The following is a 24,865-nucleotide window of genomic DNA, read 5'->3' on the forward strand; positions in this document are numbered from 1 at the left end:
CTACCTCTGATGATAATGAAAAGTTTACCACAATGAAGAGTTTTGACCAAGGGGGGTGCTCAAGAATCCAAACCTGGTGATAGTGATGGCTAATAAGTAGTATGATAATAATAAAGGGGGCTCAACATGGTATATTGGGCAAACTTTGTAAAAAGTTGAGTGAGCACAAATTCTGACAATTTTCAGCTAAAAATCTAAATTTGTGATAGATTTTGAAATGTTATGCAGAATAGAATATATTATTCAATCAATTTTCTTTTCCTTTTCAACACTTTGGGGGGTCGGGTGCCCCCAGTGATAGACCTGGGACCGACTCCTTATCGAAACAGTCAATTGCAATCAAATACAACTCTATAATCATAGGCAACTCAATTTTTAACTAATCAAAATGGCATATGGATTTGAGTCTATGAGTCAGTGATTTGCATTCAAGCACAACTCTTTCTCTAATGAGCCCCTGGACTCTGTCTCACAAAGAGTTGTTATAGATTGAAATCAAACGAGGTTGTGATTGATCTGAAGTTCCTATATCACTTAAGTACACAAACGTAATCAACCGCATTTTGAGTTTGATTTGAATCCATATCAACTATTTGTAAGATCGGTCCCTGATTTCATCTCCCAATCCCTGCAAGGAATTTTCTTCTGCAATTTGATATTGAATATGGAAGTGTACACATCATGTACAATAATCTTTCAGAGCATTTTAAAAGTTGGATCAATACATGCAATAGGAGCGATTAACAGTGCAGGGACAGATAAAAATGTAGGAAATAAGTTTGCATCGTGGGTATGGTTAACTTGATAGCCAATTTTCTATGCATGGTCAAAACATTTTATAAAGACACTTATGATATAAATAAATGGGGACATAAAACCTGATAAAGGGGAATATTGCCCTCCCCCTCTAAATCCCCAGAAGGATCATGTACAGTATTTGGATAAGTTGCTCTCTCTCTCTGTTTTGTCTCCCATTGCACCTTCTCTTACCATATCTCCCTCTCTCATTCCCCCTCTCTATTCTCCCACTTATATCCTTCTCTCCCCATCATAATAGTTAATCGTTATCTTTGTTAGTATGCTTCTCACTCCTGAGGAATATAAGATACCAAAGTGGAAGACAAATAACTAGCCATTGACAATGATTCTTTGATTCCAAGAAATTATGTTCATTCATAATCATTTATTTGACAATAATCTATTATGTACATAACATTCTAAAACAGTAAATAATACATTTAATTGTGAATGAAACAAATAGGAAAATAATAGCAAAAGAAATTGAATCAGAGAAATAACAATTACCATTTTGCACTTATTCAGAATGAAACAAGATTGAAATATTATTTATATTATAAGCAATCACTTTCTACTCAACACATTAATTATTCAGCACACAAAAATTTTCTCAAACCGTTTTCAGTACAACATAATGAGTAGACATTCACAGTGAATTCATTGCATTTAGTCACATTCTTTTGATAGGATTGACTGCATAAAAGTTAAAAGGAAATAGGATACTGCAGTAAAAAAAGAAAAGAGATTTAAGCAACTTTTGGAGAAATATGATCATGAAACATATTTTTATGAACTTTACATCATAATTTGATTGTACAGCCTGGGAACGTGAGGATACTTTGGAACTGTTCATGCACAGACAATCAAGTTCTTAACATTAAAAAAAGTATGATAAATATGCTGAAAATAAATATTTTTGGGGGTTAAACTTGTTCCTGCTCCTGTTCATGAATTCAAAAGAATAGCAAAGCAGCAATATAACAATGTAACATGAATCTGATCTACAAGGCCATACACACTTTAATACTCAACTCCCCCTTCATCCAAAATCAAACCAATTATCATGCACCGAGTATTAATTATTGTGAAAGCACTATGCATGGTTTGATTGTGAAAACGTAATAATTAGAACGGCATGCAGTGCTTGACTGAATACTCATCTCACCCATTTTCATCAGTGATAATGGCTATGATAATGGTTGTCAATGTATCCAAGTAACAATACTATGTACTGTGTATAAACTGTTGAGCTTTAAATTAAAAAAAAAAAAACTAGTTTAAAGACTATACATACTAAAATCCACTTTGCACTTGTTCACTTCAACACACCTCCAGAGTTAAACAAAGTATGATTTTGAGTGAATTTAGACAATTAATTTGTTTGAAACCATTTTACTTAACTGTTCACTTATCTATGACTGCTTATATATATTTATTCATTGATCAATTTATAGTTGACTTGATTTTTTTACTTTCACATACATACCCCTTATGCTACTTTATTAAAAGAAAATTGAATAATTCGATGATCTACACCAAGCTTTTGATGAAGAATTCAGATTATGAGGCTGCCATTAAATCTCTTCATCTCAGAAGCCAGAAAGCTGAAACTAGAGAGCCGAAGTCATAGCAAGTAGACAAGTTATTCTTATCACAATAGGGCCGTCCACACCAGCCCAACTTTTCAAATTAGCGCACTATTTCTGATCTGGCAAATTATCCTGATCTGAACAATCTTGACATTATTTGTAATGGAGACAAAATTATCACACTAGTTTAATCTCGAGATTTCAATCTCAAGTCAACTTGGGGTTACTAGCAAAATAGCAAGCTACTTTATGAATTATCCCACTAATACCCAGGTGCAGATGCACGCAGGATTATTTATTCACGGCGTCAGACCATAATGCATCGATGCCTCGCTTGAGCAGGAATCACTCTTCTTACGAGGTTTCTTAAAATCGCAGAGAGCTGATAGGGTGAAAATCTCCAGATTGAGCAAACTTGGGCTGGTGCAGCACCGCCTAATAAGCGATAGATAATAAGCAATCAAGGGAGTAATAGCCCAGAAAACTAGGCACACATTACAACTACCATTTAGAAATAGCTAAGAGCATTAAGCCCATGCCCTAAAGTTACAGATTCAGGATATCATCTGAAACACAATATTTATGAAGCACACTCAAATGTTAATGTTTCATGTTCTTGGAATCGCAGCTACCAGCAATTAAAAGAAGGTCATTAGCTTCCACTCTCAGTTTTAGTATTTTGTTTTTGCCAGGTATTAAGCATAAAATATGAAACAAAACAAACAAAGAAACCAACTGTCATAGCCCCCAACAAAACATGTCTGAAGCATTTTGCTTTTTGCCTTTGTAATTTCTTTTGGGGAAATTTTCTGAGTAGATTGACATTTAAAAAAGAACATCCCCAAAAAATAAAGTTAGGTAAATATTCAATCAACTGAGTGACATAACGTCAGTGATTTTACAAATTGGCTCAAACCTCGACTGGTCTCCAGAACATGATTTCAAGAAAATAGCGTTCAAAGTTTGGATGTTTTTCAGACACTCATAACTTCGCGCTTTGAATTAAACCAGATCAATTACTTATTCCAATTTAAAGCATAAATTCTATTCTTTTGTAATACATAAAATTCTGTCCACAATTTGTATTCATTCTACCAATATTTGAAATGAAGCGCTTGTCTGCATTTCAGAAGCTGCTAATTTTTACCCAAAACAGGGGGTTTGAGCCAGTTCGTAAAAAATCATTCATGCCATGCGTATGTTTTTTTTAAGCTCAAATCCTGCAAAAACCACATACCCACTGCATACGCGCCCAATCTAGGTCTGGTCTTTGACCTGTGCGCGCCATTCCAGAGACTTTATAGTACACAAAGAATGGTTTGAGCCAGTTCGTAAAATCAAAGGAGGGGGTTGAGCCAGTTCGTAAAAATATTAAATATGTTCTTATTTTTTTTCTTTTATATGAATTTTGATCTGAAATTTGGCAAATCAATAAAGTACTATAAATCACGGGCTTTCAGAATATGCAAAAAAATTTTTTTTTAGAAAAATGACCGAAAATTAGGTTTGAGCCGGTTTGTAAAATCACTGATGATAATGAAGTAGCAAGATACATGTATATTTACATATCCTTTATGCAATATAACTTTAGAATATAAACTGTTACAAGATTAACAATCATATTGTCCATAAACTAGTCATACCTGAATCACTTGAAAGATATTATATATTTATATATTACATTATTTCTATAGACTTTATAATATATATAAATATATACACACAAAATACATCACTTACAAGCAATTTGATAGTATTACAAAGTTTTTTTTCCTAAAAAGTAGGGTACTTTTTAAGCTTTTGATAATATTCTGTCTGGAAAATCTTGGTTACCAATCTTGAGTTGAATACTCACATACATCGAACAAAACAAACTAAAATACAAAGTCTATACAAATTTTCATGACATATTCATGTTGTAATTGTGTCCATATAATACATAATACAATTCTATTAACAAATTTTAAAAATTTGATGACTTCAATTCACCTCTGAAAAAGTGATCTAAAATGAGCGATCAAAGATAAACGAAAACAAACAAAATTGCAACATGTTACTTTTTCTTGTTGCACTACTGCATAGACAACAAATTGAATACAGATAGTGATCCGAAACAGTAGAATTGTTTTCGGTATCTCAAGACATTCATATCATGAGTTATTAGGCAAACATTATTTCCAATACGTTCACTGTACTGAACGATAACAAAAGAAGATTATACACACCGTCCATGCACTGATGCACATGATGAACCATATTGTCCTCTAACAGTACTATATTTCAGAAAAGCAACAATCATGCAAAGTATAATGTCTGCTGATTGGCAGCTGCTTAGCAGAATGATAATTACTCTTAACAAATATCGACCCAACAATCACAACAAATCTAAACAAACGCCCTCTAAAACGAGACAAAGTATTTGTGTGCGAATACCCACTTAAAATCTTAGACTGCATGAAGTCAAATAATCACCTAACTCAAAGGATTATTTCAAACCAGAATATGCAAACCATGCATTAATAACTTTTCTAAATAAAATTTCTCCTAAGTCGAACAGACTTCTAAAGACTAAACTACAGCGGAGTAACCTGTATGTCATTCTAACAAAGATAAGAGACTATGGACCAATACATTAATATGTCCATAGCCTTCAAAGAAAATATCTATCAGAGTATTTCAAGAATGAAAAATTTGAAATTTAGATTTCACTTATGTTCTATGTCTACATGAGGTGCCATGTTCTGAAGTGTTTCTCTTCTCTATCCATAATCCCCAAAAGATGACTCTTTTGATGATTTTTCCCTCCATCCATCAACCAACATCCTAATGACCATGTGTCTCCCTATGGATGGTAGAGAGAGAGAAAGATCAATTAAGCCAAGATAAATCAAACTTATACCCCATTTCATGAATTTACCCTCAAACAGTGCGGACCGACTCCGGATCAGACCAATGCAAACACACGCAAAAAAATTGTGTTCACGAAATCAGAAATAGTCCACACTATTTTTTAAGAGTGCAGCGAGGAAATGCCATGGATTATTGCCATGATACCATGATTAGCGATGAAGCGCACAGAATTTGCTATTTGATTGGGTCATATGCACAACGTGCAGTGCCGCAAATCGTGGGAAACAGGGACCTTCGACCACAGAAGCTACACTATTTGATAATCATTCATGGATTGAAATATGAGGTTGAGACGAGATCGAGTGCAGATCCAATTTCAGATCGAGTCCTCCTACTAGCACCACTTGAATGATCCGGATTATCCAGGGGCTCATTTCATAAAACCTTGCTACAATAATAAATGAACAATTTCTATAACAAGTTCACTATCAACCAATCAAATCTAAAGATTTAATAAGTTTTAAAACAATTATCGCAACTTTGTTATTATGTTTTATGAAACGGGGCCCTGGACCACTGCACATCCACGAATAGAAATAATCTGCATCCAGCAATCCACATCAAAGAATAATGAAGAAAGGGGTTCTGGTAGAAGATAGATCAAACCCGAGAGGTCCCTTGATGATGCCACTAACAGTCTCCACGCTCGCTTCACCCATCATCATCACTTAATGCCACTAATTCAAAAATTATGGTAATACAAGGAGCATGCATCAAGATCACACCACCACTATACCCATTCAGCGCATGATCTGTACACGCAGGTACAATTAGGATGGATATTTCAAAGAACTCTTTTTTTTTAACATCCCGGCTTGAAAACGAACATTCATTTGAAATCCAGGAAGGTATTAGAAGGGAAAATAATGAAAGAGAGGGTGATCAAGCACATGGTTTTTCATTTACGAGTTTTCATATTATTGTGAGGGGGGGGGGGTATTCTTTTTTCTTGATCAATCATAATATATTTTCTACCTGAGCTCGTGGCACTGCTATGAAGTAAATATGATTTTCATGAGAACAAACAAACATTTGAGAAAGAACGTAAATCAAAGATCAAGTGAGTGAGGCCAAATTCAGTGTAAAGTTGATTTCCTGGCGTACACCCATTATAAATAATAGTTTTAGATCGACTGGATACCAAAAAAAGTCCATTCATTTTGAATTTCATCATCAAAATACAATTATTTTTCTTGTTTTGGTTTCTTTCTTATTTTTCAAAAATACAAACACCATTTTTATCCTTGGGAGAACAAAGGTACTGACAATGCTAGAGACCGACACCTGAGGATAGAAAAAAATAATCCAATCTTTTGAAAATTCAGCTTAAATTTCTCTATTGAGAAGCAGAAACACAAGTAAGCATGGACACATTCCCCAAGGCTCAACTGACCTCGCATCTAATGAATGAAGACGATGGTGTGGCTTCGCGTTACTATCTAAATCTAATAGAAAGCTGTATATATGCTCTCTACAATTGATGACACTGTTCTGACCCATGTGGCCATCGTAATCAAATCAGAAGAATGCTAGGTAAGAATTCTAGGGCTGCTTTTCGTTCCGACAAATTTAGGAAGAACTGTGAAGCCAATGGGGATCCTTGTCATGATCTGCAGCAAGTGTCCTGATGTATTTCACTGAGCGGTGGATGCTTATGAAATGTAGCAAATATAGGACTTTGCTAAGTTCTTAAAAAGGTTTCCAAAGCTTTGCAAAAAGTTTGAAGAAGGTTTATACATAGTTTTTGATGTTGCAAACAGTTTTTCTTCTCACAAGCAATTTTGAACATTTTCTTTTTTTTTCAAATATTTTTTTTCCCGCATACAATAACTAGCGTTCGCAAAATGGCTAGAAGTCTGCAAATGTTTGTAAGATGGTGGTGTTAAATTTCTTTTGATTTGCCAAAGCTAATGAACAAATTATCACATAACTCCTGAATTAAATCAACTCACTGAGAAATAATAAGCATGAAACGTTTGTGAACATACTTTTGTCCTTTTCAAAACAGTTTGCAAAAAGTTTTTATGTCAAAAAACAAAAATTTGAAAGCTTTTAGAACACCCTTTAAAGCAAACCGAAACTGGTCACAAATCTTCCCAAATAGAGCAAGGACTTGTTGCTCTTCTCTAATCAGAGTATTTCTAATGCGTTAGAAAATATCAATGTAAAATAAGAGAGAGAGAGAAAGAGACAGAGGGGGGGGGGGGGTTGAAAGCATGAGGATTTTTACAATTTAATGTCACATACTGTATGCACTTTCAGGATAAGATTATATCTACAGGGAAGTCATTTTTTTTTCATGGCAAAATCCTGTTTCTCTATCACAAGATAATACAGCATGGAATTCATAAAAAAGTAAAAAAAAAAAAAAAACACATTTCTTCATGTTAGTATTCATTTGATCGACTTTCAACTGAAAATGAAAAGAAAAATATTTTGGGTGAGAAAAAAAGAGTATATGAGTGTATTAAAATATTCAGTGTTTACATGTGAAGCTAATACGATGGCACGATCAAAGTCCAATAAACAAGTACAAGAGTCTACTTCTGCTCCCATTATCCTACCTTTGGCAAAAAGAATATAATAACTGCAGCATCATGTGGCCCCACGTAGGTTCATTCCCATTGATCTGCTTGTTAATGTAAGAACAGATTTGAAAGCTTTTTCACGCCTGGCTTACCAAATTTCAACCCAATACTGTGAGGCCAAAAAGGTTAATAACTTCTTTTGAAAAGCTATTTGAGGGAAAAATGAAATATCTGCATTTGTCTGCTAACTCATCTTGTTTTATTTCCTGTAAAGACCACTTTCGACCTCAAGAAAACAAATCACATGCACCAAGGCATCATATGGCCCTATATAGACCAAGGTAGTAACTATTGATCTATTTGCTGAAGTAAGTGCAGATTTGGTTGAATTTATACGCATGGCCTATCAAATCAATAACCAAATTTCAAATTCAATGCTGAACTATATCAAGTAAAAGAAACAAAGAAGATAATCGTCCGTTGACTAAACAAATCTCTAAAATTCATACTGCACTACTTCTAATAAAAAAAAAACCTTAAAGATTCTGGATAAGTTTGAACTTTTTCTCTGATTAAAAATGTATGTACCCAATAATAAATATATGACACACCTATACTTTGTACTTGGCTGGGCTGTCACACTTGGTGGGTGTTTCATATAGCTGTTTGGAAGTTACAAGTGACTTTACAAACATTTTTACGAACAACTTGTGATTCTTTCTTAAAATTAAGGGCACCGCACTCTTTACGACCCGACTGGTCTGCGACTGAGTGAGTGGAGATGAATTGCAAGGTAGTCAATAAGCCTCGACACCGCACACCTTGCGATCCAACTACCATGTTGTCTGCGACTCATGCATGCGCTCTTGCCATAGCAACTGAGAAAATGACGCTTACTAGCATGAATGCGCGTTCCATATCATGTACGCGTCGCGACTCTGTCTGGATGTAGGATTGAGCTTGCGATCCAGTTGTAAGGATTCAAAATGTCAAATCCTTACGATTTTCGTTACGATTTGTATATGACCAGTCTGCAACTCTAAAGCTGACAAGAGCTGTGATGTCATATTTCTCTTCACTCAGTTGCAGACCAGTCAGGTTGTAAGGTGCCCGCGGTGGCTTTTAGGAGCTTTATCAACACTCAATGAAAATGCAGTACACATAATTTATATTATTAGTTTAGTTTACTCCAACGACGTTGTAGGACTACGCCTGTTCATTGATCAAAGTAGAAATGTCTATTGCTGCTCTCCTTCAGACAAAATAAGATGCGCTACTTATGTTGGCATGGAGGGGTGGCAGGGGTATTGTAGTCAGTGAAAAAATTCCATGGAAACACACAAGAATCGAAAATCATTCAAAGTCATAGGCAATCTTCTCCCAATGCTTATCCAGTCTATTCTTAAATGCAATCACAAATAGGATCATGAATCATTCATGAAGTCATTCATAACTTTCAAACAGCTTTATGAAACACCCACTAAAATAATGTATACAGTATATGCCGATATAACAATGGCAAGCCATTTTATCATTTCAAATCCATCTCTTAGAAAAAAAATCGATAAAAAGAAACAATTCACTGATATCAGGTTCTTGATATTCTCCAGAAATTAGAGCAATTGATAAAATGACTTGCCTGACATATGTCAGCAGACGCTCGCTAAAAGGTTCTTGTGTGACACCCCTTTAGTTTTATGCCTTCTTGGTGATGTAACAAATTTATACAATTATATTCATTCCAAGAGAAGGATACAATGACAGGAAAGACTAGATAACAGCGTCTTACATCTTTCATGATATAACCAACTAGGACAAAGTATGATTTTAAAAAAAGAATTCTCATTGAATTTTTACAAGAAATATGCTCACAATCACAACACATCACTGTCACTAGGCAACAGTGTACAGAAATAGCTGATTTATATTACTATCGAATCTAGCTTGTCTGAGTGAATCCCTCAACCCATTAGAAAATGCAGCTCAGTAAATTTACAATACTCTTAATGTTGTTTTGCAGGAGGAATCATCCACAATTCGTCTACCTTGGTTACTCTCCCATTATCTTCAATCTTCTCATCACATCATTTATCTCATATTGTTGGGAACCATCGTAATTATTCAATTGGGTTCCAAATATTCATTTTGAAATTATGTCGGAAAATCAGAGCAGAAGTTTTATCAACATTGTATTTTTTTCAAGTTTCAGAGATATGGAAAGATTTTCATCGCAGGACTTGAGGGGGGGGGGGGGAAATAAAGACACAAAAGTTTATAAATGGTCACAGATATCCCTATCACATTTTTTTTTCAAGAACTGAAAAGCTATGATAGATGGTTGGAGACAAACAGCGACAATATATTGTAAGGTACAGTTTAACCTCAATTTTCTAGAAATGTTGTTTGCACTGTCAGATTGACATACAACAGTTCAGGAGAACACCAACAGAGCCCAGTGCTAAATAGTTCTTGCTGTTTTAGCATTTTTAAAACTTACCTCGCTTTCTACCACAAACTAGTGCCCTTGTGATGGCTGATATCAAAATATTACTATGAAATACAATGAATGTCTTTTGACAATGAACATATATTAAAGTAAAACAAACCTTGGTGTAGATGTAGGCCTATACAAAAACTTGAGATGTCTCATTTTCTTTTCCTTTTCACTAGATTAACATATAATAGGAATGAAAAATGCAAAGAGAAAATTGCACAAATCACATTAAAAACATGCTGCTTTTCATGAATGTATGAACATGAGTGTATTATCGAAGTATTGACATTTGCATTCCATTTTCAGCATTAAAAATAACAATCAGAAAATACTCAGCTATATCATACAACTGACATCTAATTCTGAATGACAAGTTATGACAATTAGAACAAAATATATTGAAGAAAACATCCCATTATAAAATATTGTCAACAAACCTTTTTTTTCTATTTCCATGCAGTAAACATTAAACTTATCTCTCTAAAAACAACAACAAAAAACACAACAAATAATCAAATGTAAAGAAGGATCATACTACGGAGAAGTAGAATATCTTCACTAAGTGAGGTAAGAAGTGAGATGTTTTAATAATTTCCTGTCACCTGTGATATACAATGTATGATATAAAATGCATGTATTGCATATTTGGCACTGGTTCAATATCAGCTGGATTATTAAGTACTCTTTCACCATTATACTCACTTTAGTTTGAATCCACAATATAATTTTGAGTACCCTTTTACTAATATTCATTGCAATTTTTAAAATATCAATACTGATTTCTTATAAGTATTATATCTAGCAAATTGTTTACCATTAAATCTTGAGTTTTTAGAATGAGAATAAAAAGGGTCATTAAATGGATTATGAGGATAAAATGTTGCCTTTAATAATTGTTAGAGATCTCCCAAGGATAAACAATGAAATAAAGAATCAATTTGTATGGATATTAATGGGGCATGTGGCAACGTAAAGCAAATTCCAGGAAAGGGACACTCAATGTTTATTTCTTCCTCCTGTTTTCTCCTTAATGTATGTTGCTTAATGTAACGCAAGGATTTGCAGGGGTACATGATAACCTACCTTTGGGACTACAATTTAAAATCACTTGAACACTATCATAAAACTCAATGTCAAGATAATACGAGAACTAAACTTTTGTTTGGCTACTCTCGCTCTTCCCACCCTTGCCCTTCTCCCTTCCATGCCGCCGGCGGTCATCCCCGAGTTGTGGTTCTCGTAGCAGCATCTGGTTGACCGGTGGAGCCATGGCAATGGTCAAGTCCGGGGCTGATGGGATAGCAATGTCTGGCATGATCTCACTCAGCATGGGCATCACCTCAGGAGTAGCGGTAGCCTGATAGAGACACACAAGATAATGGAGAGAGACACAGAATTAAAATGCGTCAGATATCATTAGGTCAACTTTCTAATCTTCAGCTCATTGCATACTTTTTTTTTAATTACACTGTTTTGTATTTAATATGCTGGAAACACAAAATGATGGAGAATTAAAGAAAAATCAATGTATTGTACTGTAATGATATTCATGAATAATAATAAAGAAATATATAACATACAGTAGAATAATGAGTACGCCTATGAATATGTTAATGATGATGATGGCGATGAGGATGATGACGATGATGCTGCTGCTAATGATGATGATGATTTTGCAATAAACAATATAACCAGAAATTACTTCTGATAAAGATTAATTTTATACTACACTTACGTCATCATATTCATGATTTGACAATGCAAATTACCAACATGTGTTTCTGTTTGTCATAACACACACTCATAATGGTATTGCAGATTAAATATGAAAGAAAAACTGAAATACATTGGGTTCAAACAAAGAACTTCAAATTCTCTAAAATCAATTCAAACATTTATTAGCAACACAAAAATAGCAAGAAGCCAACTTTCAACAATCAATATCAATGATGTATCCATTCAACTGCAAGGTTTTGGCCTATCTAGTTGTGATTTATACACATACATCCATTTATTCACTGCCATACTGCAATAAAATATCATTTAATAGCAATAGAGTATAAACAACAATCCATTTATGTCCATTTGGGCTTTCAAACCCTCAAAACACCATGCAACCTTCTTTTACTTCAACACACTGTAAAGATGCAATATCTCAAAAAGTATAGCGACCATAAAGATGAAAATGGAATATATGCCTATATACATTGTCAACAGTATTGTGATTTAGAGCTGTCTGTATAACCCTTGGACACCTCAGCATATTCAGGATGCTCAGACGGTCAAGTTTCACTCTCTCCCAACCCAGAGTGTTTTCCCTGAAGACATCCACAAGAAAATATACAGATGTCAAAGAGTTCAAAAGGAGGTTATTAAAAAATGTGGTAAAACGGAATGGCTACGGCAGGCCTATTCATAGATCATCGTTTAAACACAGATCAATTAACAAGAACTGCAATCGTGTTAGGACATTTTCTTGCCTCGCATTTGAAGTTCTTAAGTGAAAATACACTTTCATACTGCAAAAATTTAAGTGACCTTGGAGAAATCCGTAAACCAACTCTCATCATTTTGAAACACTCAGTAGGGGAAGGCGGGGTAAGTTGTGACACTTTTTGCATTTTGCATGTTAGAATTGATATGACTAATGATATTGTAGAAGTACCTTGCCTTTAAATTTGATTCATGGGAAATATTTTTCACCTATCTATAACTTTGTACCCCCACACTGAAATTCATTGTGACCTTTGAAAAAATGATGTCAAATGGCTCAACTTGCCCCATATGTGGGGTAAGTTGTGCCACTTACTGGGGTAAGTTGAGCCACAAAAACTATGTACAAAATGTATGCGGGAAGAAGCAGTTTGTCAATTTTTTATTTCAAGTCTTTTCACTTGCTAATTCTCTATAGTTACTGACATCCTCTAAAAGTAAAAGAACTGTCATCATCATGTGAATTTACACCTTTCTGCCTGCATATCAATGGTTTTTAAGGTTTTTTTAATTTTTCATACTTATTACCGTAAGAATTACCATGGCTCACCTTGCCCCATGTTAGCTGGCTCAAAGTACCCCAGTTCGAACTTAATGTGATATTAATGTGATATTTTCACATCCACACATTTCTTATGCATCCATCATTTAAAAGACTATGACAAGAATGAAGATCCATACCTGGACTAACAATATTGTTCTTATTTCTTTATTATATATAAAGATATGTGTGGTTAAAAAGCACTCCTCTATTTTACACCCTTTTTTACTTTTTTGGCTGAAAATTTTTATTTTTCTGTCTGAAAAAGTACTTTTTGTTTCAAAGTAAAAAACAATATGGTTGGGTAAATGGTTATGTAATGGGTCATCAATATATGACACCACCACAATGTCCGACTCATTCATTATTGGCCTGGGGGTGGTGGCTCAACTTGCCCCTATGCTCAACTTATTCCGCCTTCCCCTACTATTTTCTGATCTGGAGGTATTTTCATAAAGCTGTACGTAAGCTATGCGCAACTTTATGAATGACTGGTGATCCTTTCATGTAGAAAATTATGTACACTAAATCTCCATTGATATGGAACTAGCTCCTAAGAAAAGATCACCAGTTGTTCAGTCACTCGTAACTGACGAGCAACTTTATGAAACACATTTCCAGAAAGAGTTCCTGATTAGAAAATATCAGGTATTTTTCATGATAGTTGGGTATGAAAGTATGATCTATTTTTTTTCAATAAATTTGTAATGTTACCCCCTTCCACCCCCCTTGATACGTTCTATACTACAAGTAGTTTATATGTACCGGGTAATGTACTACCGGTATATGCAATCCCACATTGCTTTGAGATCGGTCATTTGCTCAAAAGGATAGGCATAAAACTTGCATATGCTTGTGATTTTTCAGGCCAGAGTCACACGAGTTATTGACGCGTATGACATAGATTTCAAAAGGTCACAAGGGAGTTTCAGCAATTAAGAATGGACGCCCCTTGGAGCTTGAAGGGATTAGATATATTGTAGTGTACACCAAGCTAAAACCAAGGGATCCTTTTAAGAGCAGCCAGTGAAAATGAAGATTAATGCATCTCCGGATTCTAAGGAAGACAACAAGGTAGCGGTAAGCAAGTTCAACGACACGACTCCAAGAAAGTCAACTACCTGTATACTGAGAAAGGATCCTTTCGCATCTGAACTATAATCGTTGCCAACAAAATATTATACCCCCAACTCTCTCAATCATCATTCATGGTTGAGTAATGACATTTCATTGTTTTATCTCTGAGATACAAGCAAAGGTCATGTCTAAACATCTACATGTATATCATATTCTTCTGGCAATCACCCTTTCAAAAGCTCAATCCTTATTACACTTTGTAAAAAGAAATGAATGATGTCATTATCATAGGCCTATACATGCATATTATATTGTCATCCCCACTCCTTAAAAAATTCAAAAAGTATTATTATCAATTGCAAAAATGATAAGAATTGTCGACAATCACAATTCAACATCACACTTAATTTCCAGATGCAGCTTGTTTTGCCTCAAACTACCAGCAATGAAATGACGCATGCCATAAATCAATAAGCATTATCTCAATTTCAATTGTATACTTTGCACATATCTTGCACAAACATGGTTTATTACTTCCTTAGACAATTAGTGGAAGCAATAACAAGAGTAAATAACGTCCTCCTCCTTGTAACGAAGAAGATTTTTAGGTTAAGGTGTGACTGCACATGTGCGATTGTGATTAACAGGGTGCAGAATTCTGAGAAACCGGTGGAGTTTGTTTAGTCTACAAGATATCATGCATGAGACAATAAAACCATGATCCGGTTTAAATTCATAAAGTCAAACAAAAGTGAGCCTACAGAAACAGCCCCCCTACCCTTTGAGAATTTCTCAATGTCTCAATAGTAACATGTGTAGTGCATCTCCGCCAATCAGTGAATACCATTTCCAGCCACCAACTCATACAAATTACAAGTCCAGATCATTTATTTCCACATTTTAATGAAATAGGTACTGATAATTTTCAAAATTATCTTAAAAATCTGAACCTTAACCTTACATATAGGCCTATACCACAAAATAGTAGTTCCTTGAACTCAAATGACCTTTGACCTCTATTATGCAACCAAACATTGCTCAATGGTCAGTGAGACTCAGTCACCCTCACATCAAAATTTAATTTCACCGTATTCTATCAAAATTGTAATAATCCACAAATTTAACTTCAGGCTATCAATATTTTGATAACACCACTACAATCATTGAAGCAATGCCTGTGTTTTATTAGAATTTTAATATGAACTAAATTCATCCATTAAAGCTACTTTTCATTTCTTGTAAAGTAACAGTATTCAAACATTGAAGAAACACCAGTTCAAAACTATATTTTTTCCCTTTAATTGTAAATTAGAATCCATGACGTAAGGATTATCCAACTTAACGTAAACAATGTATTGGCTGATCTTCATAGATTACATTGCTATTTCCCACGAACAATCACCCCCTCTCCTGAGAACAAGAAAAATGATATACAACAGGCGTATTAAGACTGCCTCCATCACATGAATACCATCTAAATTACAAGAAATTGTTCAGGAGTTAAAATAACTGATAATTATCTGCATTCAGACCGACCCGAAGAAGATTCTTTGAGGGTGAGATCTTGACATTACCAGAATTAGCAGTATGGTTCGGTAGGCAGGCAAGGCACAATATTCAAAATCGCTAGCTCAGCAATTGCATGCTAAGCTAAGAAAGTTCCCGTAATTTGCTTTCACACTGCCAAAATACCGACATGTACGACCTTGGAAAATCTCATTATTTTGACCAATACCTACTATTCAACAGGTATTTTCTTTCGGGGATGTCACGCATATTTTGTTTTCACCCTGCCCTAAGTTTCCCAATCAGAAAATACCAGGAATCGACAAACTTCGAGGTGGTCTGAAAGCACCTAATAAAAAAAATAAATGTTCTATTATCTCAAGGTGAGGATGACGTGACAATGAGATGAAGGGCAAGAAGAAAGTAGGAGAAGGTAATGGACAGGGAGAATGGTGTCAGATAGAAGATAAATTTTCAACATGGATTCTCATGAATCACTTGTATGGATAACAAGGTCTTGGGTTCAGGCCGGTAAATCAAATGGTAGGAGTAGAACGATCATTTTGTTGCTTATACAAGCTTCTAACACACGTACACCTTTTTTCCGAATACCCCTCCAACAAGGTGAACAAGCAGTCATTTAGCAGTCATGGTCACAAATACATTGTTGTTTGTACTGTTGTTCATATATTGATGTACATATTTGCCAGATTTTGTAGTGTAAACAATAACTTGCTGTCAAATGTTGGCATACATGTTCTTTTACTGATGAATAACATGGTTTCTCTGTCAAGTTCCATATTCTTATATTAAACATGGTATCCAAGGAAGTATAGTGCACATATCCACCTTGCTAAGTGCTCACGGCGTTCATATATTACCCCGGCTAAGCTAGTCTACCGATTCTGGTGTGCACAGCTTTTGAGGAATTACTTCCTGCAGGTACCCATTCACCTCACCTGGGTCGAATGCAGCAGTGTGGATAAATTTCTTGCTGAAGAGAAACATGCCATGGCTAGGACTCAAAACCATCGACCCTCTGTTTGAAAGGCGACAGTCAGAACCACTAGACCACGATGCGCCCACAATTATAATTTAGAAAATACTGATATTATATTTGAGCTGATCCTCCTCACCATGGAATAGCTTTGTAGAGTGCGGATTCAAATATATGAAACATTTTATTTGCACTGCAAAATTAACCATGCGAACAGATATCCTTTGAATCTTGACCTAAGCTATTCCAGAGCTTAGTGGCTGCAAAAGCTCCTGTTTTGTTTTTAAAGGAAGACATAAATTTGTTCAATGTTACGGTTCAGCCTACGTCTTGAATGATAACAATATATCTAGGCCCTATTGCATTCAAAATTGTGATACCAAAGCTGTCATGGAAGCTTTCGTGAAATCCTTGATTTTGATTGGTTGTTGAGCATTTTTAGCTAAATACGATAATATGGCTTTTACGCAAAAGGGCCCAAGAGCATATTTCAAAAAAGTGAAAGAGAAGTAAAGATATGTTTAATGAGAGAATTTTAAGAAAATTTTGAGAAAAATGATATGTTGCTGATAAGCAGAGGAAAAAACTTTTTTTCCAAATAGAGAATACATAAAGTGCGTACATGTTTTCATCAAATATCTTGGCTCTTATCCAGCAAATACTTTAACTACTCAAAAACAAATATTCACAAATATTTCAACATTCTATATCAACAAATACAGCCAATGAAGTCAAATACAAGTTCTTTATCATGACTTTATTATGACTATTATGACAATGAATCCAATACCATATTGGAAATCCTTGTGTCAATGTTTTAGAGCAAATACATATTGTAGATGTCATGTAATGATTCCCTATGTCGTAGGGAACGTTTTCTTTGGCACTGCCTTCTAGGGAGACTCCAGATAATATCAAGATGAGTTCCAATAAAAGTACCGACTACAGAGATGGGCTGTGTTTATGGCAATCATGTCTTGCTAGGATGCCAGAGAATGATAAGAGCACTGAGGGTTTTTAACCCGGGAAGGGTTTCATGAAGAGCTTTCTTGGTGATATTCACTGACTAACTTGCTCTTGGCCAATAAGATGCAAGGATTTTCAGGAGCTTGTAACATTTACCAGTGAAAATTGGTAACATAATGTTTCATGAAATGCTCCTTTTGGGGATGATTGGCGGATATACCTGATGCAAGGTGAAGTTATGAATCATTTCCAAGAAATGGTGTTATCATGATGGGCAATGTACTTTGGGAAAATTACCTTAAAAACTTTTCCAACCTGCAAATGTGGCCTAAACCTACAATATGTAAACATACATACAATATGGCAGAAGTTTATATCTTGATATGAATGTTTGATTTTCAAGCACTTGACAGCATTTTTTTGCATCTATCACTAGAGAATTTTCCATGATGAATATCTTGGTACAAGTTGGGCTTGCAACTATTTTTTTAATTGTAAATTCCAGTGGTGGAACCAGATATAAAATGAATTCAAACAGAAAATGAAATTAACACAAACTGCTCTTATTTAGAAATTAAAAGAAATTTAAAAATCAAACAATAGACTAGTCAAAGATAGGGTTAGGTCCAAGTGAAGAGAGATATTTAAGTGGAGGGAGCGTTAACTGAAGGGGGGGGGGTAAAGAGAAATGGATATCCATGTAAAATGAGATGTGATTGAACAATCAAGTTCAGGGTTTTGATTGTAATTGCAGTTGAGATGGGGGTCTCTGCATTATAAATGACATGATCCAATGGCTTAGAAAAAAAATGAAGAGTAAAAGATATGACGGCACAGCAGGGAAGACTTAGTAAGATGAGACAATTCACTCTCTATGACCTGCTTTCAAAAATACGTCCATGTTGTCTCCACTCTAATAGCCTTCTTTCAAAAATAAATTCTGACTTAAAGTGAAGAGTTATTTATACCCTATACAGATACATAATAAACATTCCTTGATATTTTTGTTAAATTATAATTATTAGAAAAACTTTCCTTTAAACATGAACATGTATTTATTTCTTGATTGTTTTGAATACTGAAGAGGATATATAATCATAAATGTAAATTGAGACTATCCTACATTTGTGAAAAGAGCAATGATATCAGAGAGAATAAAATAAACACAAAGCTGAAGCCAAGACTAGACAGAAGGAATCAGGTTGTTTTGTTCTGTGATTTTTGAAATGCCTCCTTGCTTTAGAATGTCATCTATTCTTGTGTAACAGCACACCTGTTTTTCACTTTTTTACATTTCTATTAAACAATAAAGAGGGAACTTTCTTATGAAACACAAATACGCAAGTGAATTTCCAGTTTTGATATAGTAGAACTTTGTGTGAAAATGAAGGGAGGAAAGCCAGCAACAAATCATGACTATTTATACTAACAAAATCAAAGCTTATAATCCAATATCTACCTATCAAATAGAATAATGTGAAAGTAGCAAATTCTGGAATGGAGTGTAACTTTGTCACAATGAATCGAAAAAAAAGCATGTGAGAGCAGTGAGCCTTGTGACATATTGTAACGTATTATTTAAAAAACTTGTTCATTAAATGCTGAATTTTGGACTAACACCTATTTATATATTCCGATATGCAGTTGAGCATTGTAGTCTGTTTTTCTTGTTGAAGTTTTACGAATAATGTCTTCTTTTTATCCTCCCATAATGCATTAAAATATATGCCAAAAAATGTTGAACAGACTACTTCAGTATGGTAAACTACATCTCTTTGTGATATACTTGTCCAAGCCCTCTATACATGTACATGTGCAACTAAAATAAAGAGATCATATGCAGCACAATGGCTTGCCGGATTATAAAAAATGGGAGTATTTCATGAAACAAATAGTCTGCAATTTTCAAAGAAAATTTTGCTTTGAGCCAATCAGATGCAAGGATTTCAATAGCTTACAACATATAGTCATTGAAAAATCATTGACTATTTGTTTCATGAAATGCTCCTCAGATCAATCCTGGTGGAATTTATCTCATCTCTTGCATTTATAAGCCTCAATCACAGCATTGAGAAAGCACTCAAATCCAAAATGGAAGGACACTCTAGGGAAATACGCGAGAAGAAATTCAGCCTTCTCCTAATCAGAATCCACTAAAGAAATTTGTTTGCATTGATTTGTAGTTTCAGTATTTTCAAAGAAGATAACGTTAAAACCTCGGTGAGACGGGAGAATAAGCTTTTCACGACTGAAATTTTATATGACCACTCCAAACTAACAGATTTGACAATGTAGTCCAATTACCCCGGCAAAAGTAATCATATGGGGTAAATATTCATTGAAATGTATTCAGGTTTCAAACGGGGATTGGGCAAGATAAAACCCCCTTCATTCAAAATATCAAAGACAAAAGCTCTACTTCACAAACTACTTTCATCAGTGGGTCAGATATTGATGGATGGTCAAAACAATTCTCTTGAGTTTGTTGCAATTTTTTTCCCCAAGTCATGAGATCCTGTATATGGGTCAGGGAACCGTAACATAAAGCTAAGGGGGCATCTCACTGAGCAGCGGATGATTGCAAACTTAGCAAATTTGAGATTTTGCCAGGGTTCGTAAAGGGTTTATAAAAGGTTGCAAGAAAGTTCGTAAACAGTTTTCATCATTGCAAACATTTTTCTCATTGCTAATGAATTATGAACATGTTTAAAAAAAATTCTTTCTGAATCTATTTTTTCACAGTTTCTAGCGTTAGCAAGAGAGTCATTAAGAATTTGCAAGTGATGCAAGACAATATGACTGTTTATTCGCTATTATGATAGCAACCAAATGACCACACGGCTCCTGTAGAAGACTCACTGATTAAAACTGCGTGTTGAATGTTTGCGAACATATTTTTGGTCTGTTTTAAAGCAGTTGGCAAACAAATTTTGATAGATCGCAAACGAACATTTGTAAGAGTTTGTAGCATTCCTCACAGAATTTGGTGAATAAAAATTAGCAACTTTTGTAAGCATCCCTTCTCAGTGGATACCTCTCATGCATTTGATAACGGAGGTGATTTTTATGATTATTTATAGACAATAATGCTATCAATTGTAGAAACCAGCACCACAATCAATTTGATTTGGATTCAGTAATGGTTTTATACAAAGTGTATGTAGTGCAAACCAATAACAACTAATGACACTCAGTATTGCTGGTATCACAATGATTACTATTTTTGTTTCTCTTTACTCATCAAAATCTACATTACCATTGTGTATATCACCATTATTCAGAAAGATTACCATATCAGGTCTAAACACAGGATCATGAAACCTGAATCCCTTATTCATCATTATCACCACCACCAGTAATATCATCACCATTGTTATAATAATCATCACCACCACCACCACCATCATCAATAGCATCACCATTTTTGTCATCATAGCCATTATCATCACCACCACCACCACCACCATCATCACCAACACCATTGCCACCATCATCATCACCACCACCACCACTATAATTCATTCTTTGAAGTGCTTGTTCACCATGAGGGTGGCTGGGCTACAGTCATCAGATGTGCTTTGTCTCTTAAACGAAAATGCTTTGTGAATTTGAGCAGATACCCAGCAGTCAGTCTAATAGCCTTTTACCATGATGGCCCTAACCAAACACATTTGGATTCCGTCTGCACCATTTCCTCATCAATAAATTACCGGTTTTTATCAATGTGATTCATTAATGACCTTGTTTTCCATAGAGAAATATGAGTTTCCAGGAGATCATGTTCAGTGCAGGATCTAACATACCTATTTCACTATATATCCTGCTCTCAACTGAAAATGATGCCAGGGGCAAATAACACCGGATGAGACTCAATACACTGAACATGCGCACCATTGTACAAAAAAATAAAATACAGCAAGCCAGCCATGGTGTAATTTCCTTCAGCAAGAAGCTGATCCATATAATGCTGCACTCAACCCAGGTGAGGTAAATTGGTACCTGGTACGATTAATTCCTTTCATGCACCAAGTGCCTTTTATAGCAGATGGAGCTGAAGCGGGGGTTACATATAGTATGACAAGAGGCAACCAGATGATTGGCACCTCATAGATATCGTATATCATTGTACTTGGCCTGGCTGGATTGGCTGAATGATGCGATGTCCATTGCTTTTCATAATGTAACTCACCTCGGTATGATGTGCAGGCTCATGACGATGATGAAGATCTGGTAGATCGTTCCACATCCGTCCAAAGACCTCCAGATCACTATCATCCAGTCCCCCAGATCCCTGGCCCTCGTAGTCTCCACCTTCTGCGGGGCTATCGAACACCTCTACAGCTTCATCTGGGAAACCAAATTCTCTGACCACCCGGGTATGGAGTTCCCGTGTAACAGCCGCATGATCTGTACATCGTAGGGAATATGCCCTTTTAGCTGTGACGGAGCGCTGAAGCTCTTTCTCCCTGGCTCGCATTGCCTTCACAGTAGCTTCATCAGGAGCTAAAAAACAAACAAACAAAATTACATATAAAAATATATGACAAACTCGTTACTGTGTTTTAGATGTGAACTTGAAATACATCTTTAAGAAAATATTTACGTGCATATATTTGCCCTTCATTGTCAGCACCTCACATGGTGATAGGCTGAAATACCTGGAAAATAATAATCTCAAAGTGCTTAGATACTATGGTTTAAGTACCTTTCTATTATCATTATATGCTCTCAATAAAGTGCCCACATTTGCTTCTTTCCTTTCTTTCTTCATACATCAAACGTTATGAGTGAGATGGCTATTAATTCTCAAGAATGAAATGAAATGAGAAGAAATTGATATATGTTATTAGAGGCAGAACATTATGCTCACACAATAAAAGTAGAGGGGGTGTGTTATTTGATGGATGAAAGGCACCCCGCACTTTCATCATAAATCCCAGCCCAGTGTTCAATGGCCTCTGGATATAGTATCATTTTTCCCCAGGCCTGTTTTTATCATACTCATGTTTTCCACATTTTAAGAATATAACAAAAGAATTATCACATAATTTCTGACAACATAAAAGTAATGCTAACAAAAGTACTTTCCTCATCAAAAGCTTTGCAGACTATAATATATAAACTTTTGTTATTTTTCAATATTTATAGAATATATATTTTCATTCAACATTCACAAAATAATTACAGATGCAACATTACACATCATGGGAATATATATATATATATATATATATATATATATATATACATATGCAACCGAAGGGAAACATTAATAGAATTCGGTACTCAAATCAATCTCCACTTTGGTAAATTTTTAACTCATACTTCTCCTGTAAAAATATTACTATCTTCAAATTTCGAAATAAACCCTTGAGTATGGATGGTTTCAAAGCTCTGCTGAAATGTACAATGTAACATGGGCTTTTGAATATTATCTTGCTAAGAAAACAGATAAACTCGCTATCAAATATAAACTTTTATAGCAAATTGAAACCATAAATCATTAACAGTGAGTCCCCAAATATAATTATAATTCTTGTAGCTATTTCTCGGATTTAGCCCATATAGCAGCCTATTCAAAGTTACATTATCAAGTATTAATATCATGTGCATGTATCAGACACATAATAAATAAAGCAACACTATGCTTGGTGATTGATCACACATTCAGTAGAAGTATAGGATGTCATTGATAGGTGTTTATATACCGCTTCAAAACAGCTGCTACCATCAACTTTCATAAAAACCATACCACAATACATTAAGGTGAAAATATACAGTACAAAATAATTGGTTAATTTTCATCAGGGCAAAGTCCACAGCCAATGTTAAATATAAACAAAAACAATAAGACTATATATTTCTTAATGATAAATAATGAATTTCATAATGTAGAGAAAATAGAATCGTTGTCTTACATTTCTGGAAATTTAAAAGGAAACGGGGAAAAGTCTTTACATTCAAAGTAGAATAATGGAGAAAATTTCCTTACTCTTCAATACAAAACAGGAGAAATGTAGAAAAAACATTGGAGGGGGAATTTCCTTGTGCAATGTTCTAAATTCCACTTTTACATCATTTGGCCTTCTCTTGAAGTTCAATAACACATAGAAAGTCTTATGAACATGAGTAGAACATGAATAATGATACCAGAGAAGAGACATCCTGTTTATGCCTTCATTTTACCAAGAACCTGATGGTTTTTCCTAACAAAAGAACTCTGTGGTTTCAATCACACTATCTTCAGATTAACTTTTCTTTACATGGTTTGACCCAGTGCACTACAATGCAAATAATTTAAAGGTCAAGTCTACCCCAGGAAAATGTTGATTTGAATAAATAGAGAAAAATCAAACATGCATAACGCTGAAAAATTCCATCAAAATCGGACGTAAAATAAGGAAGTTATGACATTTTACATTTTCACTTGTTTTTCTCAAAACAGTTACATGCACAACTCAGTGACATACAAACGAGACAGTCTATGATGTCCCGCATTCACTATTTCTTTTGTTTTTATTGTTAGAATTATACAATATTTCAATTTTTACAGATTAGACAATAAGGACCAACTTGACTGAACCATAAATTCTTAAACGATGGTAATTCCACATGTTGAGGAAGGAATTAGTCCTTGTTTCAAATGACAATGAGGAGAAAGTTAGAATATTTCATAATTCATATCATAAAATAACAAGATGTTTTGTGAAATTAAGTGAAACTTTGAAATGTCATAACTTTCGTATTTTGCATCCTATGTTGATGAAATTTGAGTGTTATGCTTGTTGCATTTTTTCTCTTTTTATTTCAATCAACTTTGTGTAGGGGTCGACTTGTCCTTTAAGGTAAAGGAAACAGCTCTGTTTTGAAGCAAAATGTTATTCTGTTAGTGTTTGATTTGTTGGAAAGACCTAGAGAACCTACATGTACAATGTATTTACATTTGTCAAACCTGACAAACATTAT

The 24,865-nt window shown here is 34.7% G+C and overlaps 1 protein-coding gene across 1 annotated transcript in view; it reads right to left on the minus strand.

The window, feature by feature from the left end:
- Positions 1–1,141: 1,141 nt before the first annotated feature.
- Positions 1,142–24,865, minus strand: part of LOC121418594 (BTB/POZ domain-containing protein 7-like) — a 77,372-nt gene continuing 53,648 nt past the window's right edge. The window contains exons 9-10 of the mRNA XM_041612543.1: positions 22,089–22,402; positions 1,142–11,676 (exon numbers count right to left, since the gene is read on the minus strand). Of these exons, the coding sequence (XP_041468477.1) occupies positions 11,470–11,676; positions 22,089–22,402 (521 nt within the window). The 3' untranslated portion in view covers positions 1,142–11,469. The remainder of the gene's footprint in view (positions 11,677–22,088; positions 22,403–24,865) is intronic.

This window comes from Lytechinus variegatus, chromosome 7 (assembly GCF_018143015.1).
Source record: "Lytechinus variegatus isolate NC3 chromosome 7, Lvar_3.0, whole genome shotgun sequence".
Classification (NCBI taxonomy): domain Eukaryota; kingdom Metazoa; phylum Echinodermata; class Echinoidea; order Temnopleuroida; family Toxopneustidae; genus Lytechinus; species Lytechinus variegatus.